Source organism: Ranitomeya imitator, chromosome 3, assembly GCF_032444005.1.
Source record: "Ranitomeya imitator isolate aRanImi1 chromosome 3, aRanImi1.pri, whole genome shotgun sequence".
In the NCBI taxonomy this organism is placed as follows: Eukaryota; Metazoa; Chordata; class Amphibia; order Anura; family Dendrobatidae; genus Ranitomeya; species Ranitomeya imitator.
This window is the reverse complement of record NC_091284.1, coordinates 32,549,433-32,570,457: the sequence shown is the minus strand read 5'-3', so window position 1 is coordinate 32,570,457 and position 21,025 is coordinate 32,549,433. Positions and strand designations below refer to the sequence as shown.

The 21,025-nt window shown below is 43.3% G+C and overlaps 1 protein-coding gene across 6 annotated transcripts in view; it reads left to right on the top strand.

The window, feature by feature from the left end:
* IGSF5 (immunoglobulin superfamily member 5) overlaps positions 1–14,290 on the top strand; it is a 104,986-nt gene extending 90,696 nt beyond the window's left edge. For 3 of the 6 annotated variants that reach the window (XR_011319752.1, XR_011319751.1, XR_011319750.1), the window contains 3 exons: positions 4,688–4,835; positions 5,092–5,201; positions 14,003–14,290. Coding sequence is in view for 3 of the 6 variants with exons in the window: in XM_069760720.1 (XP_069616821.1) it covers positions 4,688–4,788; positions 5,128–5,201; positions 14,003–14,065 (238 nt within the window). In the remaining 3 variants the exon portion in view is untranslated. The remainder of the gene's footprint in view (positions 1–4,687; positions 4,836–5,091; positions 5,202–14,002) is intronic. The other 3 variants (XM_069760720.1, XM_069760722.1, XM_069760721.1) reach the window with 1 other exon arrangement.
* Positions 14,291–21,025: the final 6,735 nt, after the last annotated feature.

The window sequence follows — 21,025 nt, the reverse complement described above, 5'->3', positions numbered from 1 at the left end:
ATTCACGGTGGAAAATGAAATGCTAGGTGAAATCCCAAGAAACAATGAAAACCCTATATTAAGGGTCACCAATCTAACCCAAGAAGAGGTGCGAAACCGGCTAAATAAGATTAAAATAGATAAATCTCCGGGTCCGGATGGCATACACCCACGAGTACTAAGAGAACTAAGTAATGTAATAGATAAACCATTATTTCTTATTTTTAGTGACTCTATAGCGACAGGGTCTGTTCCGCAGGACTGGCGCATAGCAAATGTGGTGCCAATATTCAAAAAGGGCTCTAAAAGTGAACCTGGAAATTATAGGCCAGTAAGTCTAACCTCTATTGTTGGTAAAATATTTGAAGGGTTTCTGAGGGATGTTATTCTGGATTATCTCAATGAGAATAACTGTTTAACTCCATATCAGCATGGGTTTATGAGAAATCGCTCCTGTCAAACCAATCTAATCAGTTTTTATGAAGAGGTAAGCTATAGACTGGACCACGGTGAGTCATTGGACGTGGTATATCTCGATTTTTCCAAAGCGTTTGATACCATGCCGCACAAGAGGTTGGTACACAAAATGAGAATGCTTGGTCTGGGGGAAAATGTGTGTAAATGGGTTAGTAACTGGCTTAGTGATAGAAAGCAGAGGGTGGTTATAAATGGTATAGTCTCTAACTGGGTCGCTGTGACCAGTGGGGTACCGCAGGGGTCAGTATTGGGACCTGTTCTCTTCAACATATTCATTAATGATCTGGTAGAAGGTTTACACAGTAAAATATCGATATTTGCAGATGATACAAAACTATGTAAAGCAGTTAATACAAGAGAAGATAGTATTCTGCTACAGATGGATCTGGATAAGTTGGAAACTTGGGCTGAAAGGTGGCAGATGAGGTTTAACAATGATAAATGTAAGGTTATACACATGGGAAGAGGGAATCAATATCACCATTACACACTGAACGGGAAACCACTGGGTAAATCTGACAGGGAGAAGGACTTGGGGATCCTAGTTAATGATAAACTTACCTGGTGCAGCCAGTGCCAGGCAGCAGCTGCCAAGGCAAACAGGATCATGGGGTGCATTAAAAGAGGTCTGGATACACATGATGAGAGCATTATACTGCCTCTGTACAAATCCCTAGTTAGACCGCACATGGAGTACTGTGTCCAGTTTTGGGCACCGGTGCTCAGGAAGGATATAATGGAACTAGAGAGAGTACAAAGGAGGGCAACAAAATTAATAAAGGGGATGGGAGAACTACAATACCCAGATAGATTAGCGAAATTAGGATTATTTAGTCTAGAAAAAAGACGACTGAGGGGCGATCTAATAACCATGTATAAGTATATAAGGGGACAATACAAATATCTCGCTGAGGATCTGTTTATACCAAGGAAGGTGACGGGCACAAGGGGGCATTCTTTGCGTCTGGAGGAGAGAAGGTTTTTCCACCAACATAGAAGAGGATTCTTTACTGTTAGGGCAGTGAGAATCTGGAATTGCTTGCCTGAGGAGGTGGTGATGGCGAACTCAGTCGAGGGGTTCAAGAGAGGCCTGGATGTCTTCCTGGAGCAGAACAATATTGTATCATACAATTATTAGGTTCTGTAGAAGGACGTAGATCTGGGTATTTATTATGATGGAATATAGGCTGAACTGGATGGACAAATGTCTTTTTTCGGCCTTACTAACTATGTTACTATGTTACTATGTTACTATGTCACTCTCCGCAAGGAGAAACGTTACACCTAGATACTGTTGTGAATTCTGTTGTCGAACTCCCTCCTGTGGTCGTGAATGGTACTTCGGCGAGTTCTGTCTATGGGCTCCCTCTGGTGGCTATGAGTGAAGCTGCGGCTTCTGAGGTTCCTTACACAGGTGACGTGGTTTATCCTTTGGTTGGCTGCTCTATTTAACTCCTCTCAGATCGTTACTCCATGCCAGCTGTCAATGTTTTTGCATTTGTTCAGTTCGCTCCTGGATCTCTCTGGTGACCTGCCTTCTCCTGCAGAAGCTAAGTTCCTGATAGTCATTATTTGTTCACTGTTTTCTTGTCCAGCTGGTTATCATGATTTTGTCTTGCTAGCTGGAAGCTCTGGAATGCAGAGTGGCCCCTCTGCACCGTGAGTCGGTGCGGAGGTCTTTTTTGCACACTCTGCGTGGTCTTTTGTAGGTTTTTGTGCTGATCGCAAAGTTACCTTTCCTATCCTCTGTCTATTTAGTAAGTCTGGCCTCCCTTTGCTGAAACCTGTTTCATTTCTGCGTTTGTGACTTTCATCTTTACTCACAGTCAATATATGTGGGGGGCTTCCTTTACCTTTGGGGAATTTCTCTGAGGCAAGGTAGGCTTTATTTTCCATCTCTAGGGCTAGATAGTTCTTAGGCTGTGACGAGGCGCCTAGGTCTGGTCAGGAGCGCTCCACGGCTATTTCTAGTGTGTGTGATAGGATTAGGGCTTGCGGTCAGCAGAGTTCCCACATCCCAGAGCTCGTCCTGTATGAGGTTTAACTATCAGGTCATTCCGGGTGCTCCTAACCACCAGGTCATAACAAGATACCAGCCAGATGCTTCTCACACAGCCAAACCAGATCTCACACTTTGCACTGATGATGGGCAGTACCCTGAAACACAGTGTTTGCAAATTGAGATTCTGGTTTTGGCTTTTATCCTAAGCCATGTGACAAGTAGGGATGAGCGAGTGTACTCGGTACTTGGGTTTACCGAGCAAGCTCAGGTGGTCTCCAAGTATTTTGGGCATGCTTGGAGATTACGTTTGAGTCGCCGCAGCTGCATGATTTGTGGCTGCTAGACAGCCTGAATACATGTGAGGGTTGCCTGTTTGTAAAGGAATCCTCAGATGTATTTAGGCTGTCTAGCAGCCGCAAATCATGCATCTGCGGCGACTCAAACATAATATACGAGCACACCCAAGATACTCAGGTTTTCCGAGCATGCTCGGGTGGTCTCTGAGTGCCGAGTACACTCGCTCATCACTAGTGACAAGGCTTGTTAAAGAGTCGACATTGACTTCTAGGATTGCTACTTCCTATAGGTAACATACATAGTAACATAGTAAAATAGTTAGTAAGGCCGAAAAAAGACATTTGTCCATCCAGTTCAGCCTATATTCCATCATAATAAATCCCCAGATCTACGTCCTTCTACAGAACCTAATAATTGTATGATACAATATTGTTCTGCTCCAGGAAGACATCCAGGCCTCTCTTGAACCCCTCGACTGAGTTCGCCATCACCACCTCCTCAGGCAAGCAATTCCAGATTCTCACTGCCCTAACAGTAAAGAATCCTCTTCTATGTTGGTGGAAAAACCTTCTCTCCTCCAGACGCAAAGAATGCCCCCTTGTGCCCGTCACCTTCCTTGGTATAAACAGATCCTCAGCGAGATATTTGTATTGTCCCCTTATATACTTATACATGGTTATTAGATCGCCCCTCAGTCGTCTTTTTTCTAGACTAAATAATCCTAATTTCGCTAATCTATCTGGGTATTGTAGTTCTCCCATCCCCTTTATTAATTTTGTTGCCCTCCTTTGTACTCTCTCTAGTTCCATTATATCCTTCCTGAGCACCGGTGCCCAAAACTGGACACAGTACTCCATGTGCGGTCTAACTAGGGATTTGTACAGAGGCAGTATAATGCTCTCATCATGTGTATCCAGACCTCTTTTAATGCACCCCATGATCCTGTTTGCCTTGGCAGCTGCTGCCTGGCACTGGCTGCTCCAGGTAAGTTTATCATTAACTAGGATCCCCAAGTCCTTCTCCCTGTCAGATTTACCCAGTGGTTTCCCATTCAGTGTGTAATGGTGATATTGATTCCTTCTTCCCATGTGTATAACCTTACATTTATCATTGTTAAACCTCATCTGCCACCTTTCAGCCCAAGTTTCCAACTTATCCAGATCCATCTGTAGCAGAATACTATCTTCTTTTGTATTAACTGCTTTACATAGTTTTGTATCATCTGCAAATATCGATATTTTACTGTGTAAACCTTCTACCAGATCATTAATGAATATGTTGAAGAGAACAGGTCCCAATACCGACCCCTGCGGTACCCCACTGGTCACAGCGACCCAGTTAGAGACTATACCATTTATAACCACCCTCTGCTTTCTATCACTAAGCCAGTTACTAACCCATTTACACACATTTTCCCCCAGACCAAGCATGATGGTCAGGTGGCACTAGAGTTCTAGTCCTCTTCCTCTCTGAAGAGACAATTTGCATATTTCCCAGAGGAGCATTGTGGCTTTAAGTCGCCTCATCTTGGCATGCTTAACATGTCACTCTACGCAATGTTACCCCTTGGATAACAGTTTATACTAATGAAATGGATGTAAACTTTTGACTTTGCAGTAAGTAATAAAAATATTAAAAACATTCTCTCTCCCTCATTATTCTGGCATTTGGCAAATATTAATAATTATGGTAATCCTAATTGACCTAAAACGGAAAAGGTTTTTTCTGATTTCATGTCAGATACTGAGAAAAACTTGCAGATGTGTCTTTATATATAATGTATGGAAACTTCTGGTTTCATCTGTGTTTTTTGCGGAATGTCCTGGTGAACATGTGTGTGTTACACAGAATGTCCTAGTAAAGACTCATGCTAAATGGAAGGTTCCAGGGAAGTCTACACCTTGATTGAATAACTACCTTCCTCTTTACTAGGAAAACCCCCGAGAGCGGAAACAATCTGAAGAACATGGATAGAGGCAGTCTGGGAGAACATAACTTTGCATACACACCTGACCCTGTACCAGTAAAACAAAGTAAGTGATACATCAGCATGATGGTCATTGTTGTTATAAGGTTCTGGGTTCAAATCCGACCAGGACTTTTCAGGTTCTGTTAATGCTTTTGAGGATTCTGGGCCCACGATCTCCATAAAAGGCTAGTCAGTCACTACTATCACCTCATTTTCCCCATACTCCACAGTCGGCGGTGTTGTGATCCAGGTCTAGAGTCTAACAACTAAATTGAGGGTAAAATACAAGCAGAGGTGGTCAATATTATTTAGTCTTTTGCAATATTTCTAAAAACTTTTACCCTATTAACTTTTGCTAAAATGGGAGCAATAAAATTACAAGTGCCCTCCGTATCTTCTACAGGTTTTGGCTCCATTCATGGTAGCAACACAGCTTACTATGATAGAATATCTACCTCAACAGCCTCGTGCTCTCAGGTAAGGATATGCCAACTAAAGAGAAAAATGCTGCAACCCTCCACCATCCAAGATAGATGGAGATGGAAAGATAAGATAGATAGATAATATATAGATACAGTATATAGATAATAGATAGATAGATAATAGATAGATAGATAGATGATAGATAGCTAGATAGATAAATAGAAATTGAAACAGCATACTTAAAAAGTTATACAAGATCGATGCAAGATCTACCGTACAAAACATCTGACATTTGGTAGAGTATATAAAAATGGAAAAAATAGGCTTGAGAAAGGATTACTAGATTCAAAACGTCGCCACGCCACATGGGCTGAATAATGTTCATTTACTTTTGGTAACTGTTGGACTGCTGGTTATTTTTCCCATTTTTAAATAGATGATAATAATAGATGATAAGCTTAAGAAAGGTCCACACCTAGGACCAAAATGTTGCCACATGGGCTATTAAACAGCACTTTGCAACTTTGACATGGTGTGCTGCCTCAACTCTTTTTTTAACTTACATAGATAGATAATAGGTAGCTAGATAGATAGATATGTGACAGATAATAGATATATAGACTAATAGATTTTTAAATCATAATGACAACCCAAAACATCCAAATGACCCTAATCAAAAGTTCACATACCCCATTTCTTAATACTGTGTATTGCCCCCTCTAACATCAATGACAGCTTGAAGTCTTTTGTGGTAGTTGTGGATGAGGTTCTATATTTTCTCAGATGGTAAAGCTGCCCACTCTTTTTGGCAAAAAGCCTCCGGCCCCTGTAAATTCCTGGGCTGGCTAGCATGAACTGCGTGCTTGAGATCTCCCCAGAGTGGCTCAAGGATATTGAGGTCAAGAGACTGAGATGGCCACTCCAGAACCTTCACATTGTCCTGCTGTAGCCAATGACAGGTCGACTTGGCCTTGTGTTTTGGATCGTTGTTATGTTGGAACGTCCAAGGACGTCCCATACGCAGCTTCCATGCTGATGATTGCAAATTTGCCTCCAGTATTTGCTGATAATGTGCTGCATTCATCTTTATTTCAACTTTGACCAAGTTTCCTGTGCCTTTGTAGCTCACACATCCCCAAAACATCAGTGATCCACCTCCGTGCTTTGCAGTAGGAATGGTGTTCCTTTCATCACAGGCCTTGTTGACCTCTCACCAAATGTAACGTTTATGGTTGTTGCCAAAAAGTTCAATTTTGGTCTCATCACTTCAAATTACTCTGTTCCAGAAGTTTTGATGCTTGTCTCTGTGCTGTTTTACATAGTTTAGGTGAGATACTTTGTAGCATTTGCGCAGTAATGGCTTTCTTCTAGCGACTTGACCATGCAGCCCATATTTCTTCAAGTGCCTCCTTATTGTGCATTTTGAGACATTAGATTTCAGAGAGTCCTCTACTTCAGCTGATGTTATTTGTTAGCTTTTCCTTGCATCCCGAACAATTTTCCTGGCAGATGTGGACAACATTTTTGTTGGTCTACCTGACCGTGGTTTTGTTTTTACAGCGCCCCAGAAGATATTCCATTTGTTAATAAAAGTTTGAACACTGCTGACTGGCATTATCAATTCCATGGATATCTTTTTGTATCCCTTTCCTGTTTTATACAGTTCAACTACCTTTTCCCATAGATCCGTTGACAATTCTTTTGCTTTCCCCATGACTCACAATCCAGAAACATCAGTGGCTGGATGAAAGATGCAAGAGTCTGTCTAGATCTCAGTCACTCAGCTTTTAGTCATACACTCTGATTACAAGCAAACAGGTCACAGGTGAGGATGTTACTTTTAGTAGCCATTCAAACCAATTTGTGTCAACTTCTGTGCATGTTATCAGGCCAAAATCACCAGGGTATGTGAACTTTTGATCAGGGTCATTTGGATGTTTTGGGTTGTCATTATGATTTAAAGAGAGAAAACTCAGTAGTTTGACAATAAATGGCTTCACCCAGCCACTAACCATGTTGTCATTCATATTCTCTGAAAAAAAAGGCCAAGAAAGCAAAAATTCTGCTGGGGTATGTAAACTTTTGAGCACAACTGTAGATAATAGATATTAGATAGATAGATAGATAGATAGATACACTGCTCAAAAAAGTAAAGGGAACACTAAATTCCACATCCTAGATATCACGGAATGAAATATTCCAGTTGTAAATCTTTATTCATTACATAGTGGAATGGGTTGAGAACAATAAAACCTAAAAATGATCAACGTAAATCACATCTAATATCCCATGGAGGTCTGGAGTTGGAATGATGCTCAAAATCAAAGTGGAAAATGAAGTTACAGGCTGATCCAACTTCAGTGGAAATGCCTCAAACAAGGAAATGATGCTCAGTAGTGTGTGTGGCCTCCATGTGCCTGTATGATCTCCCTACAATGCCTGGTCATGCTCCTGATGAGGTGGCAGATGGTCTCCTGAGGGATCTCCTCCCAGACCTGGACTAAAGCATCCGCCAACTCCTGGAAGTCTGTGGTGCAATGTGATGTTGGTGGATGGAGTGAGACATGATGTCCCAGATGGGTTCAATCGGATTCAGGTCTGGGGAATGGGTGAGCCAGTCCATAGCTTCAATGCCTTCATCTTACAGGAACAGCTGACACACTCCAGCCACATGAGGTCTGGCATTGTCCTGCATTAGGAGGAACCAAGGGCCAACCGCACCAGGATATGGTCTCACAAGGGGTCTGAGGATCTCATCTCGGTACCTAATGGCAGTCAGGCTACTTCTGGCGAGCACATGGAGGGCTGTGCGGCCCTCCAAAGAAATGCCACCCCACACCACTACTGACCCACTGCCAAACCGGTCATGCTGAAGGAAGTTGCAAGCAGCAGATCGCTCTCCATGGCATTTCAGACTCTGTCATGACTGTCACATGTGCTCAGTGTGAACCTGCTTTCATCTGTGAAGAGCGCAGGGTGCCAGTGGTGAATTTGCCAATCTTGGTGTTCTGTGGCAAATGCCAAGCATCCTGCACGGTGTTGGACTGTGAGCACAACCCCCACCTGTGGATGTCGGGCACTCAGACCATCCTCATGGAGTTGATTTCTAACCGTTTGTGCAGACACATGCACATTTGTGGCCTTGCGGAGGTCATTTTGCAGGGCTCTGGCAGTGCTCCTCCTGTTCCTCCTTGCACAAAGGCTGAGGTAGCGGACCTGCTGCTGGGTTGTTGCCCTCCTACAGCCCCCTCCACGTTTCCTGGTGTACTGGCCTGTCTCCTGGTAGCGCCTCCAGCCTCTGGACACTATGCTGGCACAGGAAACCTTCTTGCCACAGCTCGCATTGATGTGCCATCCTGGATGAGCTGTACTGCCTGAGCCACTTGTGTGTGTTGTAGAGTCCGTCTCATGCTACCATGAGTGTGAAAGCACAACCAACATTCAAAAGTGACCAAAACATCAGCCAGAAAGCATTAGTACTGAGATGTGGTCTGTGGTCCCCATCTGCAGAACCACTCCTTTACTGAGTGTGTCTTGATAATTGCCAATAATTTCCCACCTGTTGTCTATTCCATTTGCACAATAGCATGTGAAATTGATTGTCAAACAGTGTTGCTTCCTAAGTGGACAGTTTGATTTCACAGAAGTTTGATTTACTTGGAGTTATATTCTGTTATTTAAGTGTTCCCTTTATTTTTTTGAGCAGTGTACATGCAGCGCCCCAGAGTCCTGGCTACTGCAGTAATGTCGCTCTCCCAGCAGGGCGAGTGATAGTACGTCTGATGGCACTAAAGGAGTTCACCTTACCAGGTATCACGGCATCACACACACTTCATACTCCAGACCACCAGGGGGAGCCATGCTCCTATCTAGTAGGGCACTCCTCACAGAAGGGTAAAACTGGTGGTTTGGATAGAAAGGCAGAGAGAAGCTGACTGGGCTTTGCCCAGGCAACACCTGTCAGGCAGACAGGGGGAAAGGAGGAACATCTGAGCTGCAGACAGATGGTCCCTGTTCAGGGGTGGGATCCTGACAGAGGCCTAGCACGAGATAGAAAGACACGGAGCTGCGCCTGCCCCACGTGCGGCAGCATCCTAAGAAAGGACAAGAAAGGAATTGTGTCGTAGAGAGTGAGAACCAAAGTCACAGCACAAGGAGACAACACCAGAAGGAGTTCTGTCCTGATGAAGGCTGCCTCCTTCTGAGGCAGCCTCTCTACGCATTGCTTCAAAGACTGGCAGGACAGTCAATTCCAAGTTGGCTGCCCGACCTTAATACCTAAGAAGACACGGAGGCAAATTGTGGGGGTCGAGGCATCTCTAGGGTCCCTATAAACAAGCCCCAGGCCTACCCAGTCATACGGGTTGTCCTATCCATACCATCTGGGGGACATAGAGGAAGAAATAACATCAAGAACATCTACAAAGGTTGTGAGGACTATCCCGTGGTGCTCAGCAGGGAGGTACTACAACACACAGGCGCTAGTAGGAAGGCTACTGATTTCCTCCTGGATAAGGGATCTCTGGATTTGCCTTCGGACCAGCCGGACTCTGCCTGCCCTGTGATCAGTACTCTGGACTGTGGACACTGAAGCCCTCAGTAAAGGTAAAGAGACTGCACCCTTTGTGTCCTCGTTATTCACTGCGCCTTACATTGTCCACCATTACCACCTACACATCTGGGAAGCCCTGGGGACATACTTCACCTGTGGGAAGGTATACCATCTAGCTGCCATTCCATCACCCCAGCGGACCCCTAAGCAGCGTCGGTCACCCTGACTGAATACCACAGGTGACGTCACGAACACTAGACAAACTACACCTTTAATTGGACGCCCCTCTAAGGGCCACAGTCCGGGTCAGGCCACCGTGACATCCCCAGAACCGAGAAGGACCCGGTGCCGAGTACCCCATTGCCCTACACGTGGGGGAGCTCCAAAATCTTGGCGTCACGAACAGGATCTACTTAAGCCTGAAGAATCAGGTCATGTGTGCCTAAGAACTGTGTCAAAACTGTATTGGAACTGGGATTTATTGCAAAGACTGTGTACTGCCATTTACCGCCAAAATTCCCGCCAAAACTGCCGCCATTGCCACACCACGAGGAGCGCAGGAGAAGAAGAAGGGCATGCCAACATGGGAGGAGACTACCAAAGCGGCGCCAAAAGTGACAACCGCATCCTCCGACTACTGCTACGAGATGATGACGTGCCCAGAAGCCAAGGAGCTCCACCCCCAGAAAATGGAGGAGCAGCGTGTGTGTGCTGCCGAAGATCCCGGAGCGGAGATGGCGACCAACGGGTGCCCGAACGACGACAAAGTGACCCAGGACCATCCCAAGCCACTAGAGACGGACCTGAACTCACCGCTGCTGGAGGATCCGGACCTCTTAGATCCGCTGGCGGAGGAACCGAGCCACCCAATCCTGAAGGCAGAGCCGACAGCAGTGAAGAAATGGAAGTCGGAGCTGTGCAGGAAGATCATACCGGAAGAACCGCGGTCCAAGCAGCAGCAGACTCCAGCGTCCTCATCAGTGGAGCAGATCGACATTGGTAGAATCACATCCGACGCAGGTACGGAAAACGATCCTGCTCCACCGACCGTTCCTGCTCCAGTGACCGCTCCCCGTCCCGACTGTGACCGACCTCCCGCCGCCGAGCTCGTTGTGGCGGCCTTTGACACAATGGACGGGATCCTGCCCCCGTTGCCGACATCTATGGGCGAACCACTAGACGTGAGCTCTGAGGGGGTGATTTTCAAATGGGACGCCCCGAAGACTAGATTGGACAGGTCCAAACAGGAGGGCTCCTATATCGCAGTGCTCACCTGGGAGCGATACAAACAATGCCTAATTTCACATTGGAAAAACCGGAAGGAAACAGAACCGAGTGCTCCACATGAGGAACAAAAGCCTAAGAACAAACGCTGTACTAGGAGCTCGGTAAAACAAGGAACAGTATTAGCCTTTCACTTGAAAAGGGGTTGGGGCTTTATACAGGAGCCGGGACTGCCGACTGAAGTCTTTGTTACCAGCTACAACGTGAAGGCCCAGTCCCGCGATGGATATGATAACCGGAACTTGTGCAGAGGGGACCATGTGACCTACACCCGCCACCGGAGTGAACAAGGTTGATACGTTAGGAATGTCAGGCGATGTGAACCCTCTGTAGCGCCGTCTGCTGCCCCGACTAAGACTACTTCTGAACTGACGAGTCCCAACACTACTACTACAGTGTGTATCATTTCTACTATTGAACCCACTACCAAAACTGACATTCGAACCCAGGTTCCTAATGACTTGACCAAACCTGAAACACAGATCAGTGCCGCAACAGATGAGAATGCAAACTCAAGTCTTCCCTGGACAGGAAGTTATCGCCCTACACGTGGGGGCGCTCCATACATAAATAGATAGAAAGATAACAGATAGATAATATATAGATAGATAGACAGATAATAGAGATAGATAGATACAGTGGGGCAAAAAAGTATTTAGTCAGTCAGCAATAGTGCAAGTTTCACCACTTAAAAAGATGAGAGGCGTCTATAATTTACATCATAGGTAGACCTCAACTATGGGAGACAAACTGAGAAAAAAAAATCCAGAAAATCACATTGTCTGTTTTTTTAACATTTTATTTGCATATTATGGTGGAAAATAAGTATTTGGTCAGAAACAAAATTTCATCTCAATACTTTGTAATATATCCTTTGTTGGCAATGACAGGTCAAACGTTTTCTGTAAGTCTTCACAAGGTTGCCACACACTGTTGTTGGTATGTTAGCCCATTCCTCCATGCAGATCTCCTCTAGAGCAGTGATGTTTTGGGCTTTTTGCTTGGCAACGCGGACTTTCAACTCCCTCCAAAGGTTTTCTATAGGGTTGAGATCTGGAGACTAGGCCACTCCAGGACCTTGAAATGCTTCTTACGAAGCCACTCCTTCGTTGCCCTGGCAGTGTGCTTTGGATCATTGTCATGTTGAAAGACCCAGTCACGTTTCATCTTCAATGCCCTTGCTGATGGAAGGAGGTTTGCACTCAAAATCTCACGATACATGGCCCCATTCATTCTTTCATGTACCCGGATCAGTCGTCCTGGCCCCTTTGCAGAGAAACAGCCCCAAAGCATGATGTTTCCACCACCATGCTTTACAGTAGGTATGGTGTTTGATGGATGCAACTCAGTATTCTTTTTCCTCCAAACACGACAAGTTGTGTTTCTACCAAACAGTTCCAGTTTGGTTTCATCAGACCATAGGACATTCTCCCAAAACTCCTCTGGATCATCCAAATGCTCTCTAGCAAACTTCAGACGGGCCAGGACATGTACTGGCTTAAGCAGCGGGACACGTCTGGCACTGCAGGATCTGAGTCCATGGTGGCGTAGTGTGTTACTTATGGTAGGCCTTGTTACATTGGTCCCAGCTCTCTGCAGTTCATTCACTAGGTCCCCCCGCGTGGTTCTGGGATTTTTGCTCACCGTTCTTGTGATCATTCTGACCCCACAGGGTGGGATTTTGCGTGGAGCCCCAGATCGAGGGAGATTATCAGTGGTCTTGTATGTCTTCCATTTTCTAATTATTGCTCCCACTGTTGATTTCTTCACTCCAAGCTGGTTGGCTATTGCAGATTCAGTCTTCCCAGCCTGGTGCAGGGCTACAATTTTGTTTCTGGTGTCCTTTGACAGCTCTTTGGTCTTCACCATAGTGGAGTTTGGAGTCAGACTGTTTGAGGGTGTGCACAGGTGTCTTTTTATACTGATAACAAGTTTAAACAGGTGCCATTACTACAGGTAATGAGTGGAGGAAAGAGGAGACTCTTAAAGAAGAAGTTACAGGTCTGTGAGAGCCAGAAATCTTGATTGTTTGTTTCTGACCAAATACTTATTTTCCACCATAATATGCAAAAAAAATGATAAAAAAACAGACAATGTGATTTTCTGGATTTTTTTTTCTCAGTTTGTCTCCCATAGTTGAGGTCTACCTATGATGTAAATTACAGACGCCTCTCATCTTTTTAAGTGGTGGAACTTGCACTATTGCTGACTGACTAAATACTTTTTTGCCCCACTGTAGATAATAGATAGACAGATAATAGCTAATGAGAGGAAAAAATAATAATAATAATAAAAAGCATTGTGTTTTTTATTTCTATCCTTATGTGCTATCCTTTGACTTCCTCCATATCCCAATGTTCCCTTCCTGCTGCTATTCTCGTCTGCAATCATGGTAGGAAGAGTTTCATGAATAGAACAATGACAGTAAATGCCAAAAATATGTAAAAATAATTCTGCACATTCTGGGAGAACTCCTTCCATCCTCAGCTCCAAAATAAACAGCGACAGCTTCCAAGTCCTAGGATATGAAGTCGCTGCCGCAGAACCTAACTCACGCTTATTGCATGAAAAACAAATTGTTAACTTTGCTCCTAAGGGGAAAAAAAATCAATCACACAGCACTAGGGCTGTTGTCTTCCAGATCCTAAATAGTGAGTTTACATAGCTTGTTCCAAAGGTACATGTGAGCTGTCATGTGGGCGTTCTTACCTAATTACTTTTCCTTTATGTGACATTTTTTTTCAGCAGACATACAGTATGAGTAGAAGAGTAACAGAAATATTGAGGAATAGGGGGAGAGTCAGCGTTAGTTGTCAAAAAATGTTGTTCTCTAGTAATGCCCTTTAAATAAAGTGACCAAGTGACCAAAAACGGCCCTCCATATCCCTATACACATATATGCAGGAAGAACAGCTCTGGAGAAAAAAAATGCTGATCTAAGAAGTGAAAGTTTCTGCATACTAAAGAAAATCAAATCTTATTACAACTTTTATTACTATATTATATTTTTTGCTTGCAGGTCCCTACACAGAAATGGACTGATAATCGTCCGAAAACAATAAGGCACTTGACTCACGTGTGATATACATACAGCACGATGAACATACAGCTCTGGCAAAAATTAAGAGACCGCTGCAAAATGTTCAGTTTGTCTGATTTTTCTCTTTATAGGTATATTTTTGAGTAAAATGTAAATTGTTCTTTTATTCTATAAACTTCTGACAACGTCTCTGAATTTCCAAGCAATACATTTTGTATTTTTTTTCCCGACAAAGATAAATGGTCAAAATAAAACAAACAAGCAGTGCTTTGAGACCTCAAATAATGCAAAGAAAACAAGGTCATAATCATTCAGAAACAACAATACTAATGTTTAACTCAGGAAGAGTTCAGAAATCAATATTTTGTGGAATAACCATGATTTTTAATCCCAGCTTTCATGCGTCTTGGCAGCTTTCCACCAGGCTTTCACGCTGCTTCTGGGGCAAAAATGTAAGCAGTTCTTCTTTGTGTGATGGCTTGTGACTATCCATCATCCTCTTGATTACATTCCAGAGGTTTTCAATGGGGTTCAGGTCTGGAGATTGGGCTGCCCATGACAGGCATTTTGAGTCTTCCATCAAGCTGCATTTTCTTACATAAAACACATTTTGAGCATCAATTTACCATGATGGACCAGACCGGGGGTCACGTGTAGAGATGGAGATGCCACACATAAGGGGCTAAAAAAAATGCCCCAAAAAAGAGAAAATCTATGACTGCTTTGTGACTATAAAATAAAAACAGCAAGAGTAACAAGCGGCTATTGCCAAAAAAAAAAATCTCGGGACACACCGTAACAGGCATTTTATTCGAGTATTTAAAAAAAACATATTTGAGAGGAAACTGCAAAAACAACAAGAAGGTAAAAAAAAGGTAATGGATTAAATTTAGAAATTATTTCATGCATAATAATTAGGAGATGATTATAAAAACATTGGTGTTGATACATAAAAACAGAACACTGATCTAAATATCCTTTGCCACAGTTCTAGAAAACCAGTGTTCTAGAAGTTTGGTTTTATTTTGCCATTATTCTGTAACTCTGCCCTTGAGTGTACTATTGTTCTGGCACCAGAGTCTGTAACTCTAGAACTAGGACTCTGTTCTCAAACCTTACTGTCAGGGCTGTGGAGTCGGAGTCGTGGAGTCGAGGCTCATTATGGTGGAGTCGTTGTCATGGAAATTGAGGAGTCGGAGATTTGGCTTACCAACTCCACAGCCCTACTTACTGTCAGTGTGCCATTGGTCTACAACTCCTAAACATCCAAGTCACTCCATTTCAGTTTGTATTTTTTGTAGGGTTTTTCAGTGTCATTGTTCTTTGACTGCAAATATCTGTGTGACATTGCTCGAGGTCTCCTAGTGTTAGTGTGTTACTGTTCCAGGTCCTCCTTGGTCCTTGGTCCCTGTGTCAGTGTGTCATTCTTACAAACCTCCCAGTTGCAGCATGTCATTGTTCCATGTCCTCCTCTACCAATGTGAGATTATTCCTGGTCTACCTGTGCCCGTATGTCATTCCAGGTCTCAGGTTTCCTAGTGTTAGTGTATTATTGTTCCAGGTCCTCCTTGGTCCTTGGTCCCAGTGTCAGTGTGTCATTCTTACAAATCTCCCAGTTCCAGCATGTCATTGTTCCATGTCCTCCCCTGCCAATGTGAGATTATTCCTGGTCTACCTGTGCCCGTATGTCATTCCAGGTCTCAGGTTTCCTAGTGTTAGTGTTTTACTGTTCCAGGTCCTCCATTGTCAGTGTGTCATTGTTCCAAGTCATCCAATGTATGTGTCACATTGTTTAAGACCTCTTATTGTCAGCATGTCCCTGTTCTAGATCTCCCAGTGGCAGTCCAGATTCTAGGCTGACAGTATGTCATTGTTCTTAGGATATGTCCAGTGTATCATTGTTTCAGGTCTCTGTGTGGGTGTGTAATTAGTCAAAGTTTCCCGAGGTCTTTACATCATTGTTTCAGATGAGCATGTTTCCCTTCATCCCTATGGATTTGAGAAAGAATTTTCCCCTAAAATGAGGCAAACAGTATCTGCCTCGTGGGGTTTTTGCCTTCCTCTGGATCAGCATGTTAGGTTATAAATTGAACTTGATGGACTTTTGTTTTCTTTAAACCTTAAACCTATGGAACTATTAAACTAACCTCACTGCTTTATACAGTTTTGGGCCAATAGGTGAGAGTTCAACGCCAACTTTTACAGTCAGTGTAGCATTACTCTAAAATTCCAGGACATCAATGTGATTCAATTTCTGGTCTTATTTAGTCATTCTGTCATTTATCCTGGTCTCCAATGTCGGTGTGTGATTTTTCCAAACAAACCTCACTGTGCTATTTTTCTGGAATTAATGTATCGTTGTATAAATACCCAGTGTGTCATTGTGTCTTTGCACCTTTTTCTGCCAGTGTACCATTATTCTTGAACTACAATCATCTGCGTGCCTAGAAGTCCCTTGTTCTGGAACAACATTTCTCAAGGTTGTTAAAGCCAAAGTACATCGTAGGAGCAATGGAGCTTCGTTCATACACTATCATTAAGTCACAATATGAGGACAATGCAAGCAACTGGTGTGTATCCACTGTGGCATATGTACCAAAGTACCAGACTCTAAGAACCTACAGTAGGTTCTAGAATACCACGTATCAGTCTCAGTTATCTAGAACTGAATCCAGATCATTGATCAAGTGTCAGTGATAACTAGTCACGCTATGATGGTCTTCAAGAAGGGATGGAGGGCCTCAAACTGTCCCTGGAACTGAGACCCTATCTCTGTCCCTGGGGGTACTCTTGAAGGTAGAAAGTCCTGAGTCTCCCACCTTGCTATGCTCCTGTTAAACCCTGGTAATAGAGTGCAGGGTAGAGTATGTCACCACGGAACAGAGAGATCAACTGTTGAGGGGGTTTTATTAACAGGGGCAATATTCTCCTCGCTGGGAGAAAACAGTAGAATATAAACTGATAAAATAACGGTGCAAAATATAAGGGAAGCAGTATAAGTTCCCAGACAGTCAAACAGTATAACAGTAGTAAACGGAATCTCTTGGGAAAACACTTATCAGTCTGATGAGGACTTGCTTGTAGGGACGTCTTCTCCAACGTAGGCGCCGAGAAACAGCGGCACTTGTCGTCCCTCTGTTATCCATGGGCTGTGTAGTTTCTAGGAACCCGCAACCTGGGGTCTAAGGGGTTACTGTGGTGAGCAGAGGGGATGCTAGGCAAACGGGGTCCCCTGTGCTCTGAGTCTTTTGCTTCAACAGTGCAGCCTAACCCGATTCCCAACAGGAATCAGGGGCTCTGCACTAATAGCGTGGGTACTAGGGGCCACTGTCTCTGCACGGGTCACTGTCTCTGCACGGGCGTCACGGCGCACCTCTCCAGTCACAGCAGAGTCCGCTTTCACGTACTCACAAGATGCAGTCTTTCTGGACAATCTCCCTGTCTCAGTCCTCCGACCGGGAGCTCTCTCTGTCTTCCCTGAAGCGCAGCTACGTGCTGTTCTGTCCGCTGTATCCACTGTATCCGCTGCTCTCCCCGCTGTACCCGCTGCTCTCTCCGCTGCACACGCTGCTCTCTCTCCACTGCACACGCTGCTCTAGCCCTGGAATGCGCACCTTTTTCCTCTCTCAGCCCGGCTTCCTTCCCGTCCAGGTCTCTAAGTCTGCCCCCAGGGAAACCTTCTACACAGCTAAGTGGTTCCAGGCACAGAGCAGAGAAGGTAACCCCCTTACACCCTGATCTGTCCCCTCCCCACCCAATGAGGCATGGGACAGAAATGTAAGGTAAACAAAACACGAAGACAAACCAGGGATAACAAAAAGCCTCTATCATACAAAAGCACTAACCAAAAATAGGGAGGATGATAGGGACAGGGAGGTATAAACTAAACAGGAACAGAGACCTGAAGAAAAACACAAACATACTACAGCAAAACACAGATCACTACTACAACTCCACTCCAACCACTTAGCTTTAGCACACAACACAGGAAGACAAATCTTTCATCGGCAGGGACAAGAAGGTCTGACCAGTTTTTATAGGAAGAGGTAATAACCAGACCAGAAACAGCTGAAATAGAGCTGCATGGTTCTGACCTGCATAGAAAGGTTTATTAACCTCTTGCGCTATTGCACCTGTCCTATCTACAGTGACCATTTTAATGTTCTATTTGTGATTACTTTTCGAAACAAAATGAAAGTGATTTGCTAATTAAAAGTATTTAAAAAATAATTCATAACAACATTTTCTTTGTATTCCTGGAGAGCCCCATTAAGTGACATCATTTTTGGAGCTAAGAGATTTTATACTGGGGCTTCTGAAGTGGTCTTTGAATTTACCCTTGTTCACATGGGTCTGTGACCCTGGAAATCCATTGTTCTGGAATACAAAGTGTCAAGCCAAGTGAATTCCATCGCTCTAGAACCACGACGTCTCAGAAGATGAATGACGGTCCAGTATTTCTAGTCTGTGGACAGAAGTGGACCGTGATCACCGTGTCGTTATTTCTGTGTAGCGATGTAATAATATAATCTTTATGAGTGTAATAACCTGTATATAACACCTCGAGTACCTGCACTAGATTGTTATATTTCTATTGTTCATGTAACAGAGAGAAACAAATGATGTTATCGATGTTTGACCTGAATACAATGACAGATATCTGTATTTATGGTTCCATAGATCATATCTGCCCAGAGCAGAACATTCTCCTTCTGACGATCACTTAACTACAGTATATACCGGTCTAATAAAAATGTCAAAGCTCAATATTTATGAGCAAATAAAGGCCAAATATTCTACATAATGTGTTTCCTCTGCTTAATAATCCCATTTAACCCGATATCTACATCTCAGAGCGGGGATAAAAATCTCTGTGCGAGCGTTAATGGGAACATTACGTACCAGCATCTGGGAATAGACAAATAACATATAGATGAAACAAATAAGTACATGTATGATATATATATATATATATATATGTATATATATATATATATATATATATATATACAGTTAGGTCCATATATATTTGGACAGAGACAAAATTTTTCTAATTTTGGTTATAGACATTACCACAATGAATTTTAAACAAAACAATGCAGATGCAGTTGAAGTTCAGACTTGCAGCTTTCATTTGAGGGTACCCACATTAAAATTGGATGAAGGGTTTAGGAGTTTCAGCTCCTTAACATGTGCCACTCTGTATTTAAAGGGACCAAAAGTAATTGGACAGATTCAATAATTTTAACCCCTTCAAGACCCAGCCTATTTTGACCTTAAAGACCTTGCCGTTTTTTGCAATTCTGACCAGTGTCCCTTTATGAGGTAATAACTCAGGAACGCTTCAACGGATCCTAGCGGTTCTGAGATTGTTTTTTCGTGACATATTGGGCTTCATGTTAGTGGTAAATTTAGGTCAATAAATTCTGCATTTATTTGTGATAAACACGGAAATTTGGCGAAAATTTTGAAAATTTCGCAATTTTCACATTTTGAATTTTTATTCTGTTAAACCAGAGAGATATGTGACACAAAATAGTTAATAAATAACATTTCCCACATGTTTACTTTACATCAGCACAATTTTGGAAACAAAATTTTTTTTTGTTAGGAAGTTATAAGGGTTAAAATTCGACCAGCGATTTGTCATTTTTACAACGAAATTTACAAAACCATTTTTTTTAGGGACCACCTCACATTTGAAGTCAGTTTGAGGGGTCTATATGGCTGAAAATACCCAAAAGTGACACCATTCTAAAAACTGCACCCCTCAAGGTACTCAAAACCACATTCAAGAAGTTTATTAACCCTTCAGGTGCTTCACAGAAGCAGAAGCAACATGGAAGGAAAAAATGAACATTTAACTTTTTAGTCACAAAAATTATCTTTTAGCAACAATTTTTTTATTTTCCCAATGGTAAAAGGAGAAACTGAACCACGAAAGTTGTTGTCCAATTTGTCCTGAGTACGCTGATACCTCATATGTGGGGGTAAACCACTGTTTTGGCGCACGGCAGGGCTTGGAAGGGAAGGAGCGCCATTTGACTTTTTGAATCAAAAATTGGCTCCACTCTTTAGCGGACACCATGTCACGTTTGGAGAGCCCCCGTGTGCCTAAAAATTGGAGCTCCCCCACAAGTGACCCCATTTTGGAAACTAGACGCCCCAAGGAACTTATCTAGATGCATAGTGAGCACTTTGAACCCCCAGGTGCTTCACAAATTGATCCGTAAAAATGAAAAAGTACTTTTTTTTCGCAAAAAAATTCTTTTAGCCTCAATTTTTTCATTTTCACATGGGCAACAGGATAAAATGGATCCTAAAATGTGTTGGGCAATTTCTCCTGAGTACACCAATACCTCACATGTGGAGGTAAACCACTGTTTGGGCACATGGTAAGGCTCGGAAGGGAAGGAGCGCCATTTGACTTTTTGAATGAAAAATTATTTCCATCGTTAGCGGACACCATGTCGCGTTTGGATAGCTCCTGTGTGCCTAAACATTGGCGCTCCCCCACAAGTGACCCCATTTTGGAAACTAGACCCCCCAAGGAACTAATTTAGATGCCTAGTGAGCACTTTAAACCCTCAGGTGCTTCACAAATTGATCCGTAAAAATGAAAAAGTACTTTTTTTTCACAAAAAAATTCTTTTCGCCTCAATTTTTTCATTTTCACATGGGCAGTAGGATAAAATGGATCATAAAATTTGTTGGGCAATTTCTCCCGAGTACGCCGATACCTCATATGTGGGGGTAAACCACTGTTTGGGCACTCGGCAGGGCTCGGGAGAGAAGGCGCGCCATTTGACTTTTTGAATGGAAAATTAGCTCCAATTGTTAGCGGACACCATGTCGCGTTTGGAGAGCCCCTGTGTGCCTAAACATTGGAGCTCCCCCACAAGTGACCCCATTTTGGAAACTAGACCCCCCAAGGAACTTATCTAGATGCATATTGAGCACTTTAAACTCCCAGGTGCTTCACAGAAGTTTATAACGCAGAGC